The 16273-nt window shown below is 37.6% G+C and overlaps 1 protein-coding gene across 1 annotated transcript; it reads right to left on the bottom strand.

The window, feature by feature from the left end:
• Positions 1-9804: 9804 nt before the first annotated feature.
• LOC149677337 (uncharacterized protein F54H12.2-like) lies at positions 9805-10637 on the bottom strand. The gene is made up of 2 exons (XM_089837344.1): positions 10631-10637; positions 9805-10589 (listed from the first exon to the last, which is right to left on the bottom strand). The coding sequence occupies exons 1-2, from the start codon at positions 10635-10637 to the stop codon at positions 9805-9807; spliced, it is 792 nt and encodes a 263-aa protein (XP_089693470.1).
• Between the last annotated feature and the right edge of the window lie 5636 nt (positions 10638-16273).

Raw genomic sequence — 16273 nt, 5'->3', positions numbered from 1 at the left:
TTCTGATTCTTAAAATCGTTTTGAGAGTTTTTTCATTATATATTCACCAATATGGTGAATAGTCATGTCTTCTTTGTTTATCATTTCCCAGGTTGTTAAGAGTAACGCCTCATTGTGTCCAAATTCCGTGAAATTAAACTCTAGCACAGTACAATCCAGCTGTAGCGGAACCCACTTGCAAAGAGTTTCTTTTAAAAATGATCTTAACCAGTTTGCGACGAGTAAGTCAGTAGTACATAAATGCCGGTCCCAGCACAAGTACAGTGGAAGGCAGGGGAGGATTGAGGATTGTGGATTGCAAGATGGTGGATGCGACTTTGTACGTAAGCCTTTTGATTGACGCACCCCTCTCTCAGACCTGTAAGGGGGCGTTTTTGATTGACGCACCCCGCTCTCGCACCTGCAAGGGGCGTTTTTGATTGACAGGTCAATGAAGCGTGTTCGATTCTCGGATTAAGAAGTGCATACATTGGAGTATGAAGATAGGGTGAATTAAGATTTTAGAAATAAACAGTATTTTAATATGTTAATTAGATTCAAATTTGATCCATTAATTTCTCCCGTATTAATCAAATGGTTAAGGGGGTATGAAACTCCTGATGACGTTTGGGGAAAATAAAGAATCCCCGTAAAAACTCAGCTCTACCGATTATTCTAGATCATTCTACAAAAATTAAAATTCGCCCCGTAAAACCCAGGTTAACGTTTTTTAAGGCCATGACGCAAAATGTACAGTCAAAGCGGTAGATTGTTCGTGAATAATCTACCCGAAAAAGCCCACGGCGTAAACGATATTAATGTACAGTCAAAGCTAGGATGATGATCTTATTTAAAACTATAAAAAGCCGAGACCCCGAGTTAAACATCCATCACAATCTCACTAAAGTTCACCGAGGAAGGAAGGACCATCCAACAAGTACAATACAATGTAAGTAGTCTTTTTATACACTATCTCAATCTCTGAAAAATATCAGTGTTAAAGGGAAATTATTCTATCTCACCCATAGGTTTAAGAAATCCATCGTCGTAGATTTTGATTTCCTCGACGGGCGCGCTACAAGTGATGGACGGGAAAAAATCGCCAAGGAGGTAGCCGTAACAAGCGTCGAGAAAAATCCGAGAGTCGGATCATGGTCTTTCGCGCCCCCATACGCCGAAAAAGAACTAAGGCATGATGGCAAACGACAAAACAGGTGGATGCTGAACAATCTACACGGTGTAGCCTGGGATGATGGAGTAACGCCCTACTATAAACTCCGGGAGTGCCTGAGAGCCGCTGTACAAAGCTACGAACGGGTATTTTGCAAAGGGGATGAAAAGTGCTTCTTTTTGTCGGACATTATTAATCGGGAAGTAATTGACTTGAATGGAGTGGGATGTCCCAAAGCCAATGAAATCGATGATGATGGTCCGATGGTTATATGCATGCTTAATCATAAACCTGTCCGTAATAATAAGAAGTATTTGTGTGCACTATCTAGATGTATATTATTTTCTGAATGGATTTATAACCACAAAGAAATTGTAAATAAAAATCTAGGAGACGAATAAAAATGAAATTCAAATTTTAGCTTTAAATTAATTTACTTTTATTTATTTTTTCCTACTTTTTTCAAATTTGGTTAGTATGAAAACCTCTAACCCTTCCACGAATTTTCTCCAAATCACAATAGAACTTCAAACAATTAGTATGAATTGTAGGATTAAAAACCAAACATCTATGAATCACTGGTTTCCTTCGGGGATTCCCCCAAAAAACCCACAAAACGGTAAGAAATAAAGTTTGATTACTGGGTGGTCGGTTACCAGTTCGAAATATACTGATAACTTAAAGGACATGGTACATAGAATTAGTACGTATCCGACCCCTCGTTTCGAACCATCTAAATGGGGAAAACACGTGCGTCCTCACCTAACATGTCAATTTGACGTTTAGACCGAGGTGATATCCAGTCTCTATTCTGAGTGGTCAAACTCTATATCATGTATATACATTCGGAACTCGGGTGACAACCCCCACGATGAACATTGTGTACCTGCTAGTACAGTTCAAGATAGAGTTTGGGTTTTTATCAGATTTGTGGATTTCTTAGACTGAGGGAGTCTACACATCAAAGCGTCATGTTGACTTTACACTACCTACAATATAGGCCGAATTCGGATGTCTAATACGATAATATGAAGTGTCGATCACCTCGAACCAACTAGAATATTCTTTTTGTTTCTAGAAAGTTCTTTTTGGGTCTTCCATGTTACACCATATTAAAACCAGGTGCAATTGGATTTCTGTACGTTGATGGGGAAAATTTGAAACCCCGGAAAATCCAAGGAAAAAGACACTGTTTAAGGCTGACAATATTTTTATCCAATGGGAATCACGGGAAAGGGTGAAACCATATATACGTAGGCCTAAAAATAGTAAAAAAGGGAAGGGAAATGGGTGTTATGGTCACATTCGATTTCAAGATGTACTCCTGCTCTACTTGTGCCGATGTCTCCACCAACCAGCGGAACCTCAGCCGTCATATGCGGACCAAACACGGTAATATTTCTTTTGCGTGTCCAGTTTGCGATAAACCATGTTCTCGTAAAGATAGTTTATCTCGCCATCAACGGCATATACATCGCGGTCAACTCGCGGAAAATAATGTTGTGGAAAACCACGTCGCGGAAAATAATACGCGTCCAGCATCTCCTCAACCCGGACCATCTCACCGCGTCACCCCTCCCAATTCCCCTGTTAAGAGGAAAGCAACGCCGATCCCAGAGAAAAGAAAAAGAATCAGAGTTGAAAATGGTAAATATTTAGTTTATTGATTTCCCCTGTAAAGCCCCTCACCCTCCGCAAATCGATGTACAGGGTGTAGGTACCCACCAGGTGTTTAGTTGCGTTAGTCGTAAAACTCGACATTTGAATTGGTGTAGGAATTACTTCTTAATTTATATGTAGAATATGCTCCAATGTCTGATGAGACGTTATCTACACAAAATATCAAGGACTTGATGCGTTTATAAAGATGTGGGAGGATAGACAAAATCTAGATGGGAGGGGTAGGGAAAATGAGGATGGTGACGTTTTGCTCTCGCAAGATGATGCGGGTTTAAGCAACTTTATGGAAAACTGTGAAGCTCAAGAGAACGCGTTCGACCCACCCGGAAGTTAACAACCGGACATTGCGGAGATTAACGCGCTCGATAACGCGATTTTTTCGGCTCGAATCACCGCACCTGACGGTGTAACGGACCCGATTTTATTGATCAATAAACACAGGGGGAAAATAGAATCGTATCTCTGAAACAAATTGAGTGTTAAAAAGGGGATTAAATGGTATTTAACGGTTCGCGCGCGGTATACACGTGAACTTGGGAATACAGGTGCTGAAACCGAAATTAGCCCATATTTCTGAGGATTTACGCATGCCACATTGGCACCGGAAGTTATCCCACAACAAATCGACTCGAGTCAAGATAAAATTGCTGAGAGTATGATTAGCTTCGAAGCTAAGGGAAGTGGGTGAGAGTTAGACCGTATTTTGTTTATACAAATCAATATAATCCAGTACCTACCCGTAGTGGGTGGAACATATTTTCAATTACCACCTGTGATTGAAAATAAAAAGGCAACGGTGAATGTTAACCCAGAAGATCCAAGTGACAATAAGTGTTTTTTATGTTTGATGATAGCGAAACTTCATCCGGCTTTAATCACCCCAAGTCGTGTAACACATTATAGACCGTACGAGAACGAACTCAATTTGTGTGGAATCACTTTCCCTTTTGAATTAGATACGTTAAAACTTAAACGGTTTGAGAAGGTGAATAATTTTTTAGTGAATATTTTCGCGTATGAAAAAGGATATTTTCCGCGCTAGGTTAGCGAAAATAAAGTGCACGAATCTAGACAAATTGATCTTCTCTTGGTTTCCAATGGGAAGTCAAAACACTACGTGTTAATTCGCCACCTTAGCCGATTGTTTAACGGTTTCACGAAACATTGTCACCAATCATTCTACTGCCGATATTGTTTGAAAAGAAGCGCCACCGAAACAGTTTACAATAATCACGTGCGTGAATGTAGGGTACACGACCCGCAACGTGTGATTATGCCGCATAGTGAACCTATATTGAAATTTAAAAACTTTGGATGGAATCAAATGGTAAATTACTAAATATAACCAAGTGGAAGACGAAATTATATTGTTTCATTACATCGATATAGGTTCCATATATTATTGTAGCCGATTTTGAATCGATTCTCGCGAAAGTGACAACATGTTTGCCAGATGCGTCACTATCATCGACAACTACTTTGGCGTTGCATAAGGCGTGTGGTTTTTCATACGCAATAGTTGGACCAACCGGTAAATTCTAGACCCCCCAACGGAATAACCGGTTATCTTACAAATATTCATGCTATCATAGGAAACCTCGTTAAACACGAAGTATACAGAGGGGTTGACGGAGCGATGAAATTTTTGAAAATGCTGTTGGACGAATCTGATATTATTGTTGAAAAACTCAAGGAGAACATACCAATGCAATTAACAGCAGTCGAGGAAGCTTCACACGAAGCTGGAACTCGTTGCTACGTATGTGAAGAATCCTTCACGGCTACTATAATCAAAACACGCGACCATGACCACTACACTGGAAAATATAGAGGGGGTGCGTGTCAAAGCTGCAATTTGTAATTAAAAGCACCCAAATTCATTCCAGTCGTGATGCATAATCTCAGCAGGTAATTTAAATAGTCATGTCTAATTAGACTTGATTATTAACTATCAATCACAGGATAGGTACGATGCGCATCTAATTATGAAGCAAATTGCGGTGATTCTTAACAAAAGGATTGACTGTATAGCAACCAATAGTGAGACATACATTTCATTCACACTGGGAAATCTGCGTTTCGTGGATAGTATCCGATTCCTGCCTGCATCCCTCGAATCGTTGGTTTCAAATGTTGCGAAAGGGGATCAGATAAATTTCCGCTCTTAAACGCAGTTTTCAATCCAACCGAAGTCAAGTTACTTCTTCTGAAAGGTGTATACCCATACACTTACATGGATTCAGAGATACGCTTCTCTGAAAAGCAACTACCATCAATTGAGAGTTTCCACAACGATCTCACGGATGAGCCACTCAAACCGGATGATTACGCCCACGCTCAAAACGTATGGCAATCATTCAACATTCGGAATTTGGGTATGATCATGATAACATACACTCGGGATGAATAATTACTAATATCAGTATTGTTTTTAAAGAAGGGTACCACGATTTGTATGTCCTGTCCGATACACTACTCCTAGCGGATGTTTTCCAAAACTTCCGCAAAATGTGCATGACATACTATCGTCTAGACCCTGCCCACTCATATACTTTACCTGGTTTTGCCTGGCAAGCCGCGCTATGTATGACAAAGGTACACCTAGACTTGCTATTGGATGAGAACATGCACCTCTTCATCGAAAATGGGATTAGGGGAGGGGTATCCATGATAAGTCATCGCTTCGCGGCGGCGAACAACAGATATCTAGATAATTACGACGCATCAAAACCGGAAAGTTACATCTGTTATCTAGGTAGGATATACAAGTTATCCTGAACTCATTTTCAAATACTTACAATCAATTACAATAGATTGCAACAACCTTTATGTGACGGTCATGTGTGGCGCTATGCCCATGAGAAATTTCCGGTGGCGGGTCATTCTTTGACAAATCAACCAAAAATTTGGAAATTTTGAACCCGATGTTTTATGATTTTAATAATTCTTTGTACCTAGGGTTTTTTGGGCTCGTAAAAACGATTCTGAAATTTTCAGCACGATCGGTTGATGGATTCTTGATATACAGCATAGGTCATACTTTGACTAATTCGCTATTGCGACTAAACATTTTTAAATAAATCTCAACTACTAAATATCGAAACATATTGGGTGAAAGCTTATTATTAATGCTTTTTTGACGCTAAAACCGATTATCAATACCGTTTAAATAAATAAATAGCAGATGAGGCATATTTTCACTAATTAATTGGGAAAACCAAGATTTTCACCACCCACTTCACTCCAATTTCAGTAATTTTGCCATTTTTAGCATTCTCGCTTATTTTAACATAAGAAACAGTGAAAACCACAACGCAAAATTTTTAGTTTCAGAGTTATTGATTTTTGAACTTTTTTTGAAATTTTTTTTTATATAAAGAAATTCAAATTTTAGGTTTTTAATGTATCATTTTGAACGTTGTTCCAACTCGGAGTTTTGCTTTGACAACACATACAACATCATCGAGTACTCGTTCAATCGAATAATACTCTTTTTTCAAAAAATCTAGTTCCAGTACTCGTTTTTTTCAAACGAAGTACTCGAAAATTCGATTACTCTGTTTTACCGGACGAATTTTCGTTTCAGAACGATTAATCGTTTTCTAAATACACCTTGCAGTACTAGTTTTTTGAAATGAGCACTGGAAAATTTGATTACTCCGTTTTATCAGACGAATATTCTTTTCTAAACGATTAATCGTTTACTTAATTCAAGTTGCAGTCCAAAAATATGGACAAAAAATATGGACAAAAAATGGAATTTTTCATTTCTCTCTGGTTCCCACGTTAAAATTGAGTATTTCGGTAGAGAGAAATAAAACACCGCGAACTGGCAACTACGCATTGGCGTTGAAATTCCAAAAAAAAACCTTTCATATCAATTAGAATTTTCAGATACTTTACTTTAGTGTCTTCACGTGCTTTTTATTCTCACCAATTTAGAAATTTAATTTAGAACGGGACCAGTAAAAAATTATTAATGGGTACGTTCAGTAACGAAAATCTCAAGGAAATCGCTGTTTTCTTGATGTTTACTTGATGGGCTCGAGACGTCACAGCAAGTATTGGTCACAGTGACGTAAAAGGTTGTTGTACGGAAAAGTGACATTTCGAGGTTAGCGCTGTTTTCGAAAATGTAGTTGGGGAACTTGGGGAAACGTCTTACTGGCCCTCAAAACGTCACGAAGCGCAAATGGCGCTATTCAATTATTAAAACGACCTCGCAAAAATCAATTATTTTTTTATGAAAATTATGTCTATTTGAATGGTAGAAGTATTTTTGTAATGAAAACTAATACAATTACTATAGGAATAGCATTATTGGAATTGAATTTTTAAATCCCGCGCCAACTTTTCGTCTGTCAAATGTTCAACAGTCAAGCGTTACGTCACGCCATCAAGAAAACCATATCGATTGGATGGTTTTTTTGATGAGCAAGCGCTGAGCATCATGACGTCAAAACCGGAAACACGAAAAAGCGTACAGTGGGGAAAATCTGGCATCGCTTAGTAAGCGCTGTCATCAAAGAGGGTTACTGAACGTACCCAACTGGTCCCAAGGACCAGTTTTATAATTCCAACATGAGGGGTCACTGGTCCCGAGGACCACTAACAAAATCAACCTTATTTCCAACCCTGTCAACAACCTACGTTGAAGCAGGCATAATGAAATCGATGGGCTGAAGATAAGGACTTTTCCTGCTCTTTCAGAATATTCGAAAAATTAATATCTTTGGAAATAAAAATATTACCTAGGTAATTTTGGTGATTCTTATGTAAAAAAGAGCGGGAAATACGAAAATGACCAAACTTTTGAAATTGGAGTGAGGTGGGTGATTCAAATATTGGGTTTCATTATATAAAGGGCACAAACTGAGTGATTTCATTATTTTTCTAGAAAATAGAATTCATATTATTTTTTGGCTAGTAAAATACTTTAAAATGAGCTATCATTCAACATTTTGCGATAATTAGTTGCTGAGATAAAGTTAAATACGTTTAGGGGTAGGTGGTAAAATTTTAAAAATGATCGTAATTGTATCTCAAGAACCATTGGACAAATCGTGATAAAACTTTCAGAATCGTTTTCAGGAGGTCAAAAAACCAAAATTACAAAGAATGAGTAAAATCGGATCATGTGGGGTTCAAAGAGCTGGTTGAACTCTCACAGAATGACCCTGGGAGGAACCCAACCCCAACTCCGAGCAAGAGATTCTTAGTTGTCCAGACGACTCACCGGTGGGTTATATCATCGAAGTGGATATGGAGTACCCTGAAACACTACATCATGAACATAACTGCTACCCACTGGCTCCAGAATCCATGCCAATAAAACACCAGATGCTCTCGGAATACTCCAAGAACCAGATGACTTTGTTGAACATCCCAATCAAGGAATCCTTACCCAAATTAGTCCCCAACCTCTTTAACAAGGAACGATACATAGTTCATTATCGCAATTTAAAATATTTCGTGTCAATGGGGCTGAAAATCAGCAAAATCCGCAGAATTTTGAAGTTTGAACAAGGGGCTTGGTTAAAGCCATACATTAACTTCAACAGTGAGAAGAGAACGAAGGCGACCGATGATTTCGAGAAGGATCTCTTTAAATTGATGAACAATACGGTGTTTGGTGTTAAATTATAAATTAGAATAATCAAAAAAAAATTGGGATTAATTATGATTTCCTTTCCCCAAGGCAAAACCATGGAGAACCTTCGGAATCGCCAGGATTTCAAGCTCGTGAAAACTCCCGAAAAGGCCGTCAAAAAATTTAGTTCACCGGCCTTCGAACGGTTTACAATTTTCCACAACGAACTAGTGGGAATTCATTCTACCAAGAAGAAGCTGGTCCTAAACCGGCCAATATACACGGGGTTTGCCATACTGGATCTATCAAAACTCTTGATGTATCAATTCCACTATGACGTAATCCGGAAACAATATGGTGACAAGGCTAAACTCCTTTTTACAGATACGGGTACGTTTCATGGGAATACATAACATCTACCTATACTAACCTTATGTAAAATTAAAAACAGTCTCACGTATCACATTGAGACTCGGGATTTATACGAAGACTTCGCCGCTCAAGTGGAGAAGTATGATTTCTCAGGCTATAAACGTGACCATCCACTTCACAGTGACGAGAATAAAAAACGTCTGGGGAAGTTTAAAGATGAACTAGATGGGACACCGATCACAGAGTTTTGCGGTTTAAGACCGAAGATGTACAGTATCTTGTCGGACAAGGGGGAAAAGAAGACGTGCAAGGGAGTCTGCAAGCGCGTCGTGCAGAAACGCGTCCGGCACGCGCATTACCGCGAGTGCTTTTTCAACCGCGAGCTGACCACCGCGGAAATGGTTAGAATTGTGAGTGACAAGCACGTTTTAAAAACTGTAAGACAAACCAAACTATGTCTCAATCCCTGCGACGATAAGCGTCACATTTTAAATGATGGTGTTTCGACACTAGCCCACGAGCATATAAATACAAAATAAAGAGAAAAATAATGACAAATTTATTGAGTAATTCTTATACATATATTCAGAAATCATATTATCGTTAACATTTTTATTTTTAGTAAATCGTTTTATTATATCTAACATTTTAACTCCCCTACATCTATACAACGAGAAATAGACGCAATATCCACCACAAGTTTGACTTAATTCCCCCTGTAGTTGGCGTGAATTAAACGTAACAGTTAGGCTGTTTCGCTCTACAAAATCATTAAATTTAAAAAAATCCGGACGATTTCCATAGCTTTCAAAGAATTCAGTATTCTTTTCCCTCGAAATGTATATAGCCGTCCAATGTTCCCCTCCCCCTTTAGACGTATCAGTGTTCACAATAAATAGAGATGGAAATGTTTTAACAGTTAGTGGTAGTTTATCCGCCGGAAATATTCCTCGGAACAAATTCCTAGTGTATGGATCGCGACTTAATATTTTCTCAAGTTGTCGAGAGTCCATTATGAGCTTTGATCGAATAAAACGGCTCGGTTTTTGTCAATTTTAATCAAAGATTGAAATTCGGAATAGTAAACGACGGCAATTGAAGACGATAGCGCTTCTGCAAATATTAACTCCAATCGGACACTACCGTTCTTTATAAAGTTGAAACTTTCAGTCGAACTACCATTCAGGTCGGGGGTCAAGTCGAATACGAAAAGAGCATTACCATTGGCGAACTCGTCACGGTCAATGAAATTACCCTCGTCGATATTCCATTGTCCGGTTTGAAGAAAGAGATTGGCGTACGATCTCATGCATAGGTTATCCTTAAAGTTGGGGTTTAAGGGTTTATGGGGTACGCTAACCCCATCAACGGATAAGGTGATTTGACTCAGCGCTTCATTTTTAAAATTAAAAGGCGACATTTTATAATCACCCAAAAACGCGTTCTGGTCTACAAATCCAATTACAACTTTATTCGGTTGTTGACCGCTAAATAAATTGTCTTTGACTGCTATCTTACTTTCTTGAGATATGGAAAACGTATTACATTCCGTACGTAATATGGGGTATTTCATCGTGGCCAATTCCAGGGTTTTGGCGTGTGATATCATAATCTCGGGGGTTAGTTTAACTCTTCTTATGAATAACGAAGCGTGGGTAAATATAACTTTCGCTTTAATTCCATCCGCATGTAAGCAGAATTCGTTGGGACTTTTTATAAATTTAAAATTCACATCGACCAGATTGGGGATAAAGCGATTTTGCTGACATATATCGGCGTGTACGACACCAATCAAGTCTATAACCCCATTTTGGGCGAATTTACTCCGTTTCTCAAACCCATCATTTTCGATAAAGTCGTCAAAATGTCACGCCGTATCTTTGTAGAATAGTGCCCCGGTCAAAAAACTCAATTTCGCTGGCCACCAAATGTCAATAGCGTTTGAATCATGCTCTTGAATGCGTATTGTTGAGGACATGATGTAACTAATCTATCGTTCAATGATATGTGTAGTTCACTAAAACGACTGGAGAGTAATAGGTTTTCCGGTCCAACTTTTTCCGCCTGAGTTGTCAAATTACCATCGTTGTCGTACACAGCGGCTTTAGGTAGAGACCCATCCGCTTTAACCACTTTTACTTGTACTTGCAGGAGCGTGTTTTTCAAGTCCATGTATGTCTCAGAGTTCCCGGTGACGGGAAAGATAATAGCCTGATTTTCATCTACGTTGGAGGTAGAGTTATACTCCACCCATTGACTTCCTATTATCCCAGTTTGGGTATAGGGTACGTGAAAAACATTTAGTTCCGAGCTGACGCTGTTCATAGAGTTTGGGTGTGCGAGCGACATTATGAAAATATATCCGGGTGTAAAGATGACGACCTTCTCTTCTTCTTAGTTCGAACAGAACTGATGATGGGTGACACTTTGCGTTTCCTTTTACGTCCGTTTCCAGTTAGCTTGGTCACTTCTTCGGCCGCCCTTCTCAATGTTTCCTTACCCGCTTCCTTTATCCCTAGTTCTCAGTGATTGTTTAATGGGTACACCGCTTGTATAATCCGTCGCAGTTTTCGCGCCAGTGTTTAAAAACTTCCTACCTAGGAACGTGGCACCCCCTTTTAAGTAATGGCATGGCTGGTCTGAATGCCGAGGAGATAATACTCCCCAGACCATAACCACGTTGCACGGTCAAACCTCTATACAGTTCACGTCACTCAACATTTCAGACCCAGAAGAAATTGGAACTCGTTAAAAGAACTACGTTGAAATCAATCTCCGCCCCATTTATGACGTGATTGTCAAAGTGTAAGGATGTCTCCATATAATACGGGTCACGTTTCTGTTAAGGATTATGAGGACTTTTATCTAAATCAAATTGGACATGGATCCATGTATACTGGGATGGATCCATGTCCAATTTGATTTAGATAAAAGTCCTCATAATCCTTAACAGAAACGTGACCCGTATTATATGGAGACATCCTTACACTTTGACAATCACGTCATAAATGGGGCGGAGATTGATTTCAACGTAGTTCTTTTAACGAGTTCCAATTTCTTCTGGGTCTGAAATGTTGAGTGACGTGAACTTTCCCACGTTCGAACTTTACCGGTTCACCCATTTCACTCATAATGTTTATTTCAATTGTCTGGAACTTGTTTTTCGCTATGGGCATATAATGAGGTTCAGCAAACTCTTTTTCCACCGTGTCTCCATCCTTCCCGTTGATACTTATAATTCTTAAGAGAGGGACGTCAGAGTCTCCTACTGATCGAGACTGAATTATATCAGAGTATACGAATAAGGAATGCATTCCAGCATCCATATCGCAACTGAATGGGGCTGTAATGGAAGTGACCACGGTAACGTCTTTCTTCGGTTTCCTAGTGAACCCCAATATAATGGCAATTTAGCTTGGGATATAAAGTTGGTTCGTCCCTTTTAATTCAACCATCACCCGTCGATTTGGTTTGTTGTATGAAAACTCAACCTTAGATTTTATTTTTTCAGTAGCACCAGCATCGTCGAGTGACAATATTTCGAGTAATTCCTCTACGGAACCGTAATATCCGGGAGGTATAACTATGGCTATATCCCGGTTTTCATTCACACCGTTAATTATCTCTTCGGATTCACCTAACACGGAACCTTCCTCTTTGAATTCATCCATTGCATCCGAAACAACACCTACGAACGAATTATCCCAAATGCGAACTATGCACTCCCTTTTTACATTATTCCATGTTCTGGTATAGCTTATTTCAGCCAGAGCAATCTCGTGAGATCCCTCTAGTGTTATAGATTCTGGTAGATACGTATTTTAACTATTAACATGTAACAATATTTTAACGAATACGCAGCGTTTTTGGTAATATTTTTGCAGTTAGTAAGCTTTTTTTAATTAGTATATATTAGCACTTTAGACAATAAGTATTGAATTGTTTTGTATAAGTGTAATTTTTATTTTTTGATGATAATTATAGTAATATGTTTTGGTAATATTTCCATATTTTTATCAGTAATCGTATATTAGTATTTTACCGTGTATAGCGCGTCAGAAAAAATATATTTTTTCGTCAACCCTGTGAGCATTTTAGTTTAATAACTAACCTAATATTTGTACTAAAATCTTATAATAACCATTGTAGCTTTTAAATCCTATTAAAAGTAGTATTGCTATATTTTCTATGAAGGTACATGGGTATATATGTACTTAATAATCTCGCATGCAGTAATATTGTTCTATTTTCTATGATGGTAAATGTTTATGTGCTTAATCATCTTGTACTACGATTTTTTGAAGTAGTATTAATTTTGCCTTTTAGTGGATTTGTTTGTTATCAAAAACATTGTAATTCGTATTTTCTAATGATGTTCTTTAGTAATGATTGCGCAATTTAACTGTATATAAATATTTTAGCGCGTAGGAACATATATATTTTTCAGTATATGAGGATTTTTAATTTAATAACTAGTATTGTGCCTATTTACCATGTATTCTATGTAACCCGTATTTTCTGATGTGTTTTTAGAAATATTTCGCATTTTAACTCAAGTAATTGTACTTATTCTCCAAATTCGTATTAAAACTAATGTGAATCAAATTTTATTTATGATGTTTTAGCAGCACTGCTTCATTTTAACTTCTAATCAACTACCAAACTGTGCAAAAACTGCCGTAATACCACGTTTATGGTATTAAAATGTACTATTGTTCTACCCCAGTAACTTGATAACCAAAACACAAAAGGAGTACATCTAGAACCGCATCATAGGGTTAGTTGAACTTTTTTTCAATGTAAACCATATCTCACTTAAAACTAGTTCTTGTAATGTACGAATAATATAAGAGAAACATAAGCATACATGGAGAGACCTTAAAATCATACAGGACGGTGTAGAAAGGGTTTACTTGAACTTATAGAATTACCAACACATTATACCCTAAATGTACGCAATATCCTAAAGATACACCTAATAATAACAATACAAAACATGAGTACACCTAGAACCGCGTCGTAGCTTAATTTGTACCTTTTGCAATGTAAACCATATCTCAATTAAAACTTGTTCTTTAGTATAATATAAGCATACATGGAGAGACCTTAAAATCGTACATAGAACATCATTACGGGAAGGTTGGGTGTAGAAAAGACCTACAGAACCTATAGAATTACCCGTAAATTATATCTTAAATGTACACAATATCCTAAAGATACACCCAAATAATACCACTATGGACACTGTGTGCATTCACCATCGACCAGTCACGTGACGTCCTACCAATACACTAAATATAAATTCAAATTCAAATTTACCGCCAACAATATCACGTGATACGTGACGTCATCAATTCCCCCCCCTCATATTTTCCCCTCGGGCACTGTACCATCTAGAGAGAAGAACGAAAAGGGGGAAGAAATGACCCCCTCCTCCTCACAGTACCACCTTATAGCGACAATCTTGTCGCTGTACGGTGGTCTATACTCTCTCGTGAATGAGATCTTGTATATATGTATATATATATATATATACCACCCCTACTAAGCGTCAGACCCTCACTTAGCCAATCAGGAGCCTTTCCTCTGTGAAGTTTGCCGCCATTTTGGTGAAAAGGGGTTAATTTTTCGTATATTTTTTACAGTTCCAGAAAATAAAGCAACAGTTTTGACTAATATTAAAAACTTATTAAGGAAAAAACGTTTGTACTTTGTATTTTCATTTAACTTTTTTTTTCTTTTTTTCTGTACCCGGAGTTTGTTTCAAATAAATTAAAAATATTAATGTTCTTTTTTTTACTCAAGCTGTCGAGGAGTACAGTCGCACAAAAACGCGCTCGTAACTTAGAAGCGAAAAAATGAGTGAAACGTGTTGTGAATGCGAAGCAGTCTTGAATAACCCTAAAGAAATAATTCAGTGTACTGGAGAATGTCAAAACTATTACCACGCAAGATGTACCTCTCTTAAGACAGAGGACAACTTACGAAAACTTGGAGCCAAGAGAACTACCTGGAAATGCTCAACATGCAAGAAGACCCAACCGAGAGAAGAAGACCAACAACTAAGCCTCGGATTGATTTCAAACCAGATAAGTCAAATCCTTAGTAAATTAAATAAATTGGATAGTATTGAAGACAAGCTAGCAGATTTTGAACAGGCAGTAGACTTCTGCTCTAGTAAAATTGACGACTTTCAAAAAGAATTGGGAAAGCAATCAGACCTCCTAGTAGATATAATGAAAGATAACCACGACTTAAAAAGTAAAAATAAAGAATTAGAAGACAAAGTCATTGATTTAGAACTAGGCCAACAACAACTAAATTGTGATCTTGAGGTTACGGGATTCAAGGAAACTCCAAATGAAAATCTTGCTGAGATTATTAATCTGCTATCCGAAAATATTGGGGCGACCATTACCAAGAAGGACTTAGTAGACATATCCCGTTATCCAAAATGGGCTAAAAACCCTACTAGGCCTAGGCCTATAATTATTAGATTCAGCAATGAAAAAACAAAATCCGCTTATCTAACAGCATTTAAAAAAATTAAAAATCAAGGCCTACAAGCATCTGACATTCACAAGACCTTCGAAAAAAAGAAGATTTTTGTGAATGAACACCTAACACCCACAAACAGGAAGCTTCTTTACGAAGTCAAACAATATGCCGCACAAAATAATTTTAAATTCTATTGGGTTGCTGACGGAAAAATCTTTCTTCGTAAAAAAGAAGGGGACCAAGCAATTAATATAAAAAGTCAACGAACCTTGAGCCTCCTTAAATCTTAATAGAAACTCTAGCATTTAGAAATTAATTCACTATATATGAATAATAACATTAAAAAAGTATCAATTAACAACTTTAACAAGGACTGTACCGAGAATACTTTTAGCATTTTCCATTTGAATATCAGAAGCCTGAATAAAAATTTCGATGAACTTACAATATTATTAAAATCTCTAAAAAAGAATTTGATATCATTGTACTCTCAGAATGCTGGCTTAAAGACCTGGAAATTCTGCATTTTAACCTTCCTGGTTACAAAATAACTAACACCAAAAAAATAAACAACCGCGCGGACGGAATAGTAGTGTTTCTTTCTAACAAGATAAAATTTGAATACCAAGAAACTGTGATACATGACTCTAACTGTTTAACCTTTAATTTTTGTATTAACGATATAAAGTTCAAACTCTTATGCATTTACCGATCCCCAAACTCGGATGTACTCAAATTTTTAGAAAACCTCGAAAACAAAATTTCAACCTACTCGACCGAACCTAACGTAATAATTATAGGAGATATTAATATAGACATCCTTGGAAATGCCATCAATAACCAAGCAAATGAATATCTCAGCATCCTCGCATCCAACCAATTTCTAAGTCTAATAAATAACCCAACGAGATCCACGGAGTCTGGGAAATCATGCATTGATCACATTTTTCTAAAATCGAACCCTTCCTCAAGAATATCAACAA

Source organism: Phalangium opilio, unplaced genomic scaffold (genome assembly GCF_054372755.1).
Source record: "Phalangium opilio isolate 3A_F unplaced genomic scaffold, DU_Popi_V2 ptg000043l_1, whole genome shotgun sequence".
Taxonomy (NCBI): Eukaryota; Metazoa; Arthropoda; class Arachnida; order Opiliones; family Phalangiidae; genus Phalangium; species Phalangium opilio.
The sequence above is the reverse complement of the archived record's forward strand: the minus strand, read 5'-3'. Positions and strand labels throughout refer to the sequence as shown.